Below are 10,296 nucleotides of genomic sequence, written 5' to 3'. Positions count from 1 at the left end.
AGTTATCAACAACACCCAGCCATCAATTATCCACCACAGTCCAAAGCGCAACCCCAGTGGCAAAATCGTAATCATGATGGGCAAAACAACTGGAACAATAACAGGGGACAAGGGAACTAACCTAATTGGCCAAACCGGAATCAAAATAATAGATGGTTTCCTACGTTCCACCACACCAGAGAGGATACCAAAACAGCAATAAGAACACCCAATCACAACAACACGGTAATCAAGGGCAACATGGAAACATCCATCATGGATAGAGGTCTACGTCAAACCATCCGTCGGGAGTCAATCCGAGCCAGCCAAATTCCAAATTGCCTAAGCGCATAGATCACTTAGTGGGGGATTTAATGAGTTCTCAACAGCACATCCTGGGGAATATGCAAGCCAATAACGATCTGGTGCTTCTGATACAAGATGCCCAACAAGAGCAGAAAGCGGCTATGGATATGCTTACTAAACAGCTCTCTCAGATGGCCACAACTTTGAATGAGATACGTGGACATGATGGCCGGATCTCTGCTACTGTAAAGATGCCTGACAGAGCCAACATTAGCAAAATCACTTTGCGATCAGGGAAGGATTATGCTGAGCCTTTAGGAAGGGCAGAAAAAGGAAGCGAAGAGCTAATCCCGGAAGGAAATAGAAGAGAGAACCATGAAGAGAATCCTCTGAATGAGGCAGAAAAACCACTGCCTCAGTTAGTTGACCCACTACCGATTGATCAAGAAGAGGATGAGCCAGTTGAAGAAATAAAAAGGCGTGAGGGTGAAACCTCCAATGATGGCTCTAGCAATGCGGTCAAGCATACTAAACCATACCCCTATAGAGGGGAGGTCAAGAGGAAGAAGGAGGATCCAACCGACTTCATGGAGATTTTTTGCAAACTTGAGATTAATCTGCCTTTTCTACAAGCACTAGAGCTACCCCCGTTTAGTAGGTTTATCAAAGACTTCATTGTTGGAAAAGCTAAAGCTGATGGGAAGATTGTGATCGAAGAAAGTGTGTCTGCTGTAATCCAGAAGAAGAGACTTCGTTCCAAGAGGACTGATCCCGAGATGTTCACGCTACCCATCATCATCGGAGATTTTAAAATTGAGCATGCCATGTGTGATCTGGGAGCTTCTATTAATGTGCTGCCTTTCTCAGTTTATAAGAAATTGACTGGAGTCAGATTAGTGGATACAAAGGTGGTCATCCAGCTCGCAGATAGGTCATGTATCAGTCCTGAAGGAGTACTGGAGAATGTGATTGTAAGGGTACATGATTTCCTTTACCCCTACAGATTTTCATGTGGTCCGTATGAATGAGTCTGAAGCCGGCGAGTCAAGTGGAGTGTTATTGGGAAGGTCATTCTTGCAGGCTGCAAAAAACTATAATTGATGTGAGCGATGGTACAATTTGCTTAGACTACCATGGAGAAAAATTCACCTTCAATATCGATGAAGCTATGAAGAAGCCATTGGATACTAAAAATCTGCACTGTTTGGACGTGATTTACCCATTAGTCCAAGAATTTCTTGAGACTGAACTTTTGCAGGAGCAACTTGCAGCTACTGAACTGAGCGACTCAATTGAAGGGGAAGTCGTTGAATGGTGCGAGATGCTGATGACACAGAACTTGACTGATGAGGAGATAAATAATGCAATAATGGGGTTTTGTCAGAAGCCAAATTCTAATGGATCAAGTGACCCCGCTCAACTGAACAGTTTGGAGAAATTGCCTGATTTTGGAGAACTTGCAGCAAAGAACATGGAGAAAAACCCACTACCTCAAGAGGAAATCTCACCTAAGAAGGAGTTGAAGACACTGCCCCCAGATTTTAAGTACACTTATCTGGGAGACGAAGAGACATTTCCAGTAACAGATGAAGGTGCCAAGGCCCACCAAGAGCAACAGATGAAGTTGAAACCTAATATGAGAGAGGAAGTTCTGAAGCAGGTTCTTAAACTGCTAGCTTTGGGAATCATCTACTCTAACCCAGATAGCAAGTGGGTCAGTCCAGTGCACATGGTGCCCAAAAGGTCTGGAATACAAGTAGTGAAGAATGCCAAGAATGAGTTAGTGCCCACGAGGTTGGTCACGGGTTGGAGAATGTGCATTGATTATCGTAAATTGAACGAAGCTTCTCTGAAAGGATCATTTTCCATTACCTTTCATTGACCAGATGCTTGAAAGACTAGCAGGTAAGCAGTACTTTTGCTTCCTGGATGGTTATAGTGGGTACTTCCAGATATATGTGGATCCTGAAGATCAGGAAAAGACATCTTTCACCTGCCCCTTTGGAACATATGCTTACAGAAGAATGTCGTTTGGCCTGTGCAATGCACCAGGAACTTTTCAAAGGTGTATGATTAGTATCTTCTCTGATTTGTTAGAACAATGCATCGAAATCTTCATGGTGACTTCACCGTCTAGGGAAACTCTTTCGAATCTTGCCTGGGTAATCTGGATTTGGTATTGCAGAGATGTCAGGAGAAAAATCTGGTATTGAATTTTGAGAAATGCCACTTTATGGTCCCCGAAGGAATTGTCTTAGGACATGTTGTATCAGAGAAGGGTATACAAGTCGACAAGGCTAAAGTGGAGGTGATTAACAAACTGTCGTTTCCCACGAATCAGAAAGAAATTCGAGCTTTTCTGGGATATGCTGGGTTCTATAGGAGGTTTATTAGAGACTTTGCAAGGATAGCTCAACCGTTAACCCATCTCCTCAAGAATGATGTGGAGTTCATTTTTTATGAAGCATGCCAGAAAGCTTTCCAACTTCTGAAAGATCAACTTGTTTCAGCCCCAATTATCAGAGCCTCTGATTGGAATCACCACTTTGAGGTGATGTGCGATGCTAGTGATTTTGCAGTGGGAGCATTCTTAGGCCACAGAATCGATGGGAAGAGTTACGTCATTTTCTATGCTTCGAAGCTTTGAACCAAACCCAACAGAACTATGATACAACGGAGAAGGAAATGATGGCCATTGTGTACTCTTTTGAAAAATTTTGCCCTTATCTACTTGGATCCTAAGTTATTGTGTATACTGATCAAGCAACAATCAAGTACTTGCTGGCAAAAAAGGAGTCAAACCCCAGAATGATCCGTTGGGTATTACTGTTGCAAGAGTTCCACTGGGAGGCGAAAGATAAGGCAGGAACAGAGAATAAGGTAGCTGATCATTTCAGTAGAATAATTCAAGGGAAAGATAAGGAAGATATTCCCGATGCTTTTCTGGAAGAACATCTATACTATGCCAAGGGATCAACTGTCTTGATCAGTCTGATGGATGTGCTCGACTCAACTGATCCAGAGGCATTTTAGAATGAGGTCAGCAAGAGACAAGCTGAACCATGGTTTGCCGACTTGGCAAATTATTTGGCAACGGGAGAGTTGCCCTCTACACCAGAGGTGACTAGAGCTCAAAGGTTGAAGATCAAGAGCGAAGCAAAGTACTACTTTTGGGATGACACTTATTTATGGAAGATGGGAGTTAATCAAGTCATTAGGAGGTGCATCCCTGAGTGGGATCAAGAAGGCATATTGGTTCATTGCCACTCTCTCACCTGTGGAGGTCATTTCGGGCCAAAGAAAACAGCCAGGAATGTTCTAGACAGCGGTTTCTATTGGCCGAATCTACACAAGGATGCCTATGAGTTCTGCAGAAGATGTAGCCGATTGATAAGACCAATTTCATGCATCGGTTATGGGGTTAAATTCTATGATTTCTATGAACTAATACACGTTTTAAGTTAAGGTGCGTAGAGAATCTGCCAGGTCAAGGAAACGGATGGAAAATCTACCAGGCAGTGGAAACCGAGGAAAATTGAGTGAAGAAGCCAGCTTGCAGCCTGACCAAGGGGATTACGGAAGCAGCTGTGGGCAGAAAAGCATCTTTTGAAGGACTTTCTAGGAGGGCAAAATCGAAAAATCAACATAGAAATTACCCTAGAAATTCTAGCCTCAGCTATAAATAAAGACAAAACATGAAGAGAGGCATCATCACTTATCATATTCATTTTTCGCTCTTAGCTCATCACTTCACACACATATTTCTCTGCGCACTTAGCTTTATGGGCTAAATTCTGGGAATTCGTGGCAGCCTAGTTCAATTTCTGTGGTGTAACACCGTCCTTGTGAAGGGCGAAGATACAATTTCCTATTTTCTATCGTTTTGAGCCGAGACTTTGTCGTTTTAGAACCTCGGCGTTTATGATTTCCGTGTTGAACCTTAAATATCGTAGTTATGGAAGTTTATATTTTCTGTTTAGCTCATTCTGACGTTTTGATTGTTGGTGTTTACTTATTTGGATGCTTTTCGCAATTGATGTTTGATTTGGAGTTGAGATCGGGTTGATTGGAGTTGATTTGTTGTTGAATCAGTTGAATCGGAATTGAGGAGTATGGGTTTGACGTATTGGAGTTGAATTATTGTATGAAGTTGTGGATCTAAGTCGTGATGTTCTGAAATTTGCATGGTTATGGATGTTTACTGTTTTCTGCTTGTTTCGCTCGGTCTAGTAGTTTAGATCTAGTCATTTTGTGTTTGATCGTAATGTTTGAAGTCGGATTTGTGATTGCTCTGTTTTCATATGCTTGATGCTCTGTTTCGCCTCTGTTTATTTAGATTGTTGGAGAAGATGAATGTAAAGTTAGTTAGGAGTCAAATCTGTCACTAGTGTTGAATACTTTCTGCAACTCTTCTGTCATCATAGCTAATTCGGGAAAATGGTCCCCACTGCATGTTACGCATTGTCTAGCTGATTTTGGAAATCTGTTTATCTGGTCTAGTAGTTTAGTTGTTGAGTTTCTCTAGTTAATCTTCATTTCTGTTACTCATGCATGCATACGTACTTTTTCTGTTCCCTAGGTCTAACAGATAGGATAGTCACTTTTTAATTTCCTCCAAGTCTAGTAGTTAAACAAGTCTTAACCCATGAGTTGCATGGCTGCAGCCAACCCCTTCCAAGTCATCTGAACACTTGCTTACCCCTTCCATCTCTGTGGGATCGATCCTTACTACCCTATACTAGCCAATAGTAAATGGGTTAAGGTTTTGATAGCAATTGAGTGTATCCCAACGACACAGACAAATAGTTTAGGGAGTTCCTAGCCTAGCGGTCGAGTGAATTCTCTGGACCTGTTTGATCTGCACTTTGCACACACGCACACAAGTCTTAGTCTCCGATCAAGCTACTATAACTGATGTCAGTTAACTAGGAGAATTTCTGCTAAAGATGAAATTCCGCAAGTACCCATTGTGGTTTGTGAGATCTTTGATGTTTGGGGGATGGATTTATATGCCCTTTTCCTTCATCCTATGGGAACTCTTACATTCTGGTCGTGGTAGATTATGTGTCCAAATGGGTGGAGGCTAAGGCAACTGTAACCTGTGAGGCTAAAGAGGTCGCAATGTTTTTGAAATCAACCATTTTCAGCAGGTATGGAATTCCCAGAGCCATAATCTCAGACCAAAGGTACTCATTTTTGCAATCGCACAATTGAGGCTCTCATGAAGAAGTACGGGGTTAACCACCGTTTGTCCACCCCATATCTTCCACAAAGCAATGGGCAAGCAGAGATTTCGAACAGAGAAATCAAGAGTATTCTAGAGAAAACAGTGAGTCCTTCGAGGAAGGACTGGAGCAAGATGTTGGACGATGCCTTGTGGGCTAATCGTACCGCTTACAAAACTCCGACCGGCATGTCACCATACAGACTGGTTTTTGGAAAAATGTGTCATCTTCCTGTGGGTATTGAACATAAGGCTTACTGAGCAGTCAAAGAAGTGAACATGCTACCTCAAGTTTGTGCTGAGGAAAGGAAGCTCCAACTGTAGGAGTTGGAGGAACTCAGATTGGAATCATACAATGCAGCCATGTGGTATAAGGAAAAAACTAAGATGTGGCATGACAAGAACCTGTGGTAGAAGGAGTTGCAAGTTGAACAGAAGGTGTTGTTGTTCCAGTCAAGACTCAAATTGATGCCTGGGAAGTTGAAATCCAAGTGGACGGGACCTTACACCATCGTTGGTCTAAGAGCGAACGGGGTAGTAGAACTTTAGGGAAGTGACCCAAAATCTTCTCCTTATATGGTCAATGGTCACCGTGTGAAACCTTTTAGGAAAACTCGATGGTGCGCAAAGTGGAAGAAATTCACTGCGCACACCAGGTGTGTTCGCCTAAATTGATCAGTTAGTAAATGTTCTAGGTGATCCATTTGATCAGTTGAACTAAGCATGTCGAATCATGAATCGATCAAGTGAATCTCTAGAATGTTTACAGACTTGTAAGTAGTTGTAAATAGTGTCTTTATAAGTTTTAAAATGAAAATCCAAACAAAGTGAAAATTCTCTTAAAAACAAAAAAAATATTTTCGGGAATTCATACTGAGTGGATCAAGGTACAACGTGGCCACTTGCAAGACTTCAATTCTTACTTGATCCTGTGGTCTGGATTCCCAGGTTTCTAGATAAAATTTTTTAATTTTCACTAAGTGTCAAAAAGGAGGTGACCAGCACGTGTAGGGAAAAAAGGGGAGAAACGGAGAATTTTGGAGGGAAACCGAAGGGTCGCGAATAGAATAGTATTATTTGAACCTCCCGTACTCCACTCCCCTAACTACTCCCCAAAATTCTCACCACGATTTCTCTATGCAGATTCCGGTAAAAGCAAACCATAGCTCCGAAATCCACCACAATTCCACCGAGAGAAATGGAAGGAAAGTCATCAAAAGCTCAAGGAAGTACTTCCGCGACCAAATCTGCCGGCAGTTCGAGGTCTCTACGGTGGGAAGTCAAAAGGTTGAAAGCGATTCCGACCAATTTAGCACCTGGTGTCTCTGAAAGCGATTCCGACCGATTTCTACCCTTACATTTTCCAGAGAATAGCTTATGAAGATGATACGATCGCTGAACAAAGAGGTAGACCCTGCTTCGGTCTTAGCCCAAATAGAAGCCACTCCACCACCTCCTGCCTCCATGCAACAAATCCATTCTATTCCACCGTCCACCAGCGATCCTGAAATCTCGGAAACAAATAGTGAGGGGACATTGGAGTTAAACGAGGCTGAGAGGGAGGGGGAAATGAGAATAGTTGAAGCAGTGGAGCAGGGAGAAGAGGTCGACCAACATCGTGTAACTGCTGATAGAGAGAAGGAAGAAACTAAGATGAACACTGAGGAACATGGTGCTGAGGGTGTTGCTACTATGGAAGCAGAACAAACATTGCTTACTACAGAGGAGGTAGAGAGGAAACTGGCTTTAACTATGTCTGAAGCCAAAAGAATGGAATTGGATGTTGATGCACAGGATTTTGAGAGAGGTATGGAGATGAATAAGGAGGAGAACCCTACTGAGAGGGTGGAAACAAGCCCCGCTGAGGGCATTGCAACAAGCATAACTGCACTGGATCGTAGGGAGGTGGTGATTGTGACGGATGAAGAGGATAATACTGAAAAGGTGCTTCCCGGTGATGAGGCTGCTCGACCAAAGGCTGCTGCCGTCCTGACTTATCAGCGGAGGCCAGCCAGAGAAGAGACCTCGGGAAAGAGGTGTGAAGGGGAACAACTGAGGGAAACCCCTAGACAGAGAATAAGGGAAAATGTGGATAGCCCAGCAAGAAGTGCGGCTGGAGCCTCACAACATAGAATGAGACTCCTGATTGATGAAGAACCGGAAGAGAAAGATGATGTCATTTTCGCACCTACGGACGCGCAGCCTAGCTCTGAGAAGCCAGAACCGCTTGCCGAGGTAGAGGAAAATGAAAGAGAAAGGAGAAAGCGGAAGATAAAGGGGAAAGCCATCGCTATCCCAGTGAAAAAGAAGGGGGTATTTATATGGGAAAATGTGATTAAATTAAATAAAAAAAATTCAAAAATTTAAATTTTTGAAAAACCGGTGGTTTTGACGGAACCGCCGGTCTCGTCAACGGTTTCTGATGAAAATCGGCGGTTCAGCTGACGGTTTCTGAAATGCCTAGTGTGTAGGTCGGAAATAGGCCTGAAAAGCCTCCGGAACCGCCGGTTCAGAACTGGCAGTTCCGACGAAACCGGCAGTTTTGAACCGCCATTTACGGTTTGCGCACAATTGGAACCTGAACCGATCCGGTTCGGAACCGCCGGTGACGGATCCGGGCCGGTTCGAACGGTTAGGTTCGGTTTGGGGACGTCTACCTCCCGGTGATGAGGCTGATCGACCAGAGGCCGCTGCCGTCCTGACTTATCAGCGGAGGCCAGCCAGAGAAGAGACCTCGGGAAAGAGGTCTGAAGGGGAACAACCGAGGGAAACCCCTAGACAGAGAGTAAGTGAAAATGTGGATAGCCCAGTAAGAAGTGCGGTTGGAGCCTCACATCATAGAAGGAGACTCCTGATTGATGAAGAACCGGAAGAGGAAGATGATGTCATCTTCACACCTACGGACGTGCAGCCTAGCTCTGGGGAGTCAGAACCGCTTGCCGAGGTAGAGGAAAGTGAAAGAGAAAGCAGAGAGCGGAAGATAAAGGGGAAAGCCATCGCTATCCCCATGAAAAAGAAGCCAAGGCAGGCCTCATCAACCTTGGTGATTCGAGAAGAAAGGCAGGAGGCCGACGAAGATGAGGCGCTGAGGTTGGTGCGCAGCTCTAAGCGAAGGCATTATGGGGTGAGGAGTGCGACTGAGCGGGGACCTGAGATGACCGGAGTACATTTCGAGAGGATGCATGTCCGTCTGGACAACAATTTGTTAGGACGAATGATCACATTCGACGATCCCCAAACAACAAAGGAGTGTGCAGCAAGGGTAGAGTCGAGCAAGAAAGCAAGGTCTGGAAGGCAGCTGCACCAACTCGCCCTGGAGAAGCTACAAGGAGTAGGAGAATTCATGTAGTACATTACGGGAATAGGATTTGATTGGTTTTTGGATCTGAGCATGCCAAAAATACCAATAGAATTGGCCCAAGAGTTCTTCACTTCTTTCCGTTTCAAGGCATGTACACTCCGGACCAAGAAGTTGAATGGTTTGGGAGAGACATCGGTCTTCCCAAAGATATCCCATCCTTCAATCACCAAGCCGCCTGGGAAGAGATGGTTCCAAGGGGCACCGAAGCTTTCCAACCAATAACATCCAGAGCAGATTGCATCGAATATCACATCCTCCGTTTGGTCTATGTCTTTGTAGGTGCGAATCTGTTAGCCCAAGCAAACATCGCCAGCACCGTTATAGAAGCAGAGTTGTATTTTATGTGGTGCATGCTGAGGAAGAAGAAGGTGCATTTGGGATATTGGATCGCTCGGACCTGTCAATCTATCTCCAGCCATGCTTCCCGCAATCTGAATTGATGTCATGTGTTATGAGCGATTTTTAGGAATTGTGTGGACATGACTGTAGTGGAAGGATACCTAGGATGACCTACTGTCCTGCCCTAGAGCTGTTTGGTATAAAATTCTTCAAGAAGATGGGCATCCTGGTACAAAAAGGTGGCAGAACTCGATTCTATAACGTAACTCAGCCGAGGTTGCAGTTGGAAGGAGTTGTTGAGGTTGAAAAGAGGACAAAGAAGAAGCAGTTGAAGGTGGTTGAAGTTGAAACGGAAAAGGAGATAGAGACACGGAATGAAGCTACTGCACCTACTACATCTGCTACACCTGCGGTGTCCCCTGGACATGCTAGCATAGTGGAACTCGTGGGACACCTGGAAGAGTGGAGGGCTAGGATGGAAGGGTAGTTGGAGAGAGTAGCCCAGAATTCTGATGAGCAAACGAAGATGTTGTCCACCCAGACACAGTTGTTGACTACCCAGACGGAGACGCAAGTAAGCCAGCAAAGGGACATGAGGGCAGCCGTGGGCGCCCTACATCAGATGGTGGCCATGATGAGTAGGACCTTCCATTCGCAGAGACAAGGCTCACCCTCATCCTCAGCACAAGGCACGGGCAGCAGAAGACCGATAGCAAGAGATGAACAAGACCCCAGGGTGTCTGACTCCAGGAGGGATCAGCCAAGAAAGTGATTTCAACCCCCACGACCAACTAATTTTAGTTTTTTCTTTTAGTTTCTGTATATATGTATCTGTTTTATCTTCATCACACTTAGTCTGGTGCCCAGTCTAAGTGTGAGAAGTTTGTACCTTGTTCATATGTTTTCTCTATTTTGTGTGATATCTTCTCCCACTTAGCCCGATGCCCGGTCTAAGTGTGAGAAGTTTTTTGTCTGGTAATATGGTTTTCATGCTTTTGGAGTGTTTGATGTTGCAGCACTTACTACTCTTTTCCACTTTATCGTGTTATCTTGAGGGCAAGCTAAGATAAAGTGGGGGGGTAGTGAG

General features: G+C 44.4%; 2 protein-coding genes across 2 annotated transcripts; both read left to right on the top strand.

The window, feature by feature from the left end:
- The first annotated feature begins 353 nt into the window (after positions 1-353).
- LOC121810465 lies at positions 354-1,313 on the top strand. Its single transcript, XM_042211231.1, has one exon. It carries the CDS (start codon positions 354-356, stop codon positions 1,311-1,313), a length of 960 nt encoding a protein of 319 aa, XP_042067165.1.
- A 5,579-nt stretch (positions 1,314-6,892) lies between these two features.
- LOC121810464 (retinitis pigmentosa 1-like 1 protein) lies at positions 6,893-8,858 on the top strand. The gene is made up of 2 exons (XM_042211230.1): positions 6,893-7,822; positions 8,220-8,858. Exons 1-2 carry the CDS (start codon positions 6,893-6,895, stop codon positions 8,856-8,858), a joined length of 1,569 nt encoding a protein of 522 aa, XP_042067164.1.
- The last annotated feature ends 1,438 nt before the right edge of the window (positions 8,859-10,296 follow it).

Source organism: Salvia splendens, chromosome 7, assembly GCF_004379255.2.
Source record: "Salvia splendens isolate huo1 chromosome 7, SspV2, whole genome shotgun sequence".
NCBI lineage: Eukaryota > Viridiplantae > Streptophyta > Magnoliopsida > Lamiales > Lamiaceae > Salvia > Salvia splendens.
This window is presented reverse-complemented; position numbering and strand designations above follow the sequence as displayed.

Bases quoted from the DNA above. Each gene is read 5' to 3' on its own strand.
- LOC121810464 (XM_042211230.1), top strand. From the start codon at position 6,893: ATGATACGATCGCTGAACAAAGAGGTAGACCCTGCTTCGGTCTTAGCC. The intron at 7,823-8,219 runs GTATTTATATGG...CTGACTTATCAG, and splicing joins TCCCAGTGAAAAAGAAGGGG to CGGAGGCCAGCCAGAGAAGA.
- LOC121810465 (XM_042211231.1), top strand. From the start codon at position 354: ATGAGTTCTCAACAGCACATCCTGGGGAATATGCAAGCCAATAACGAT.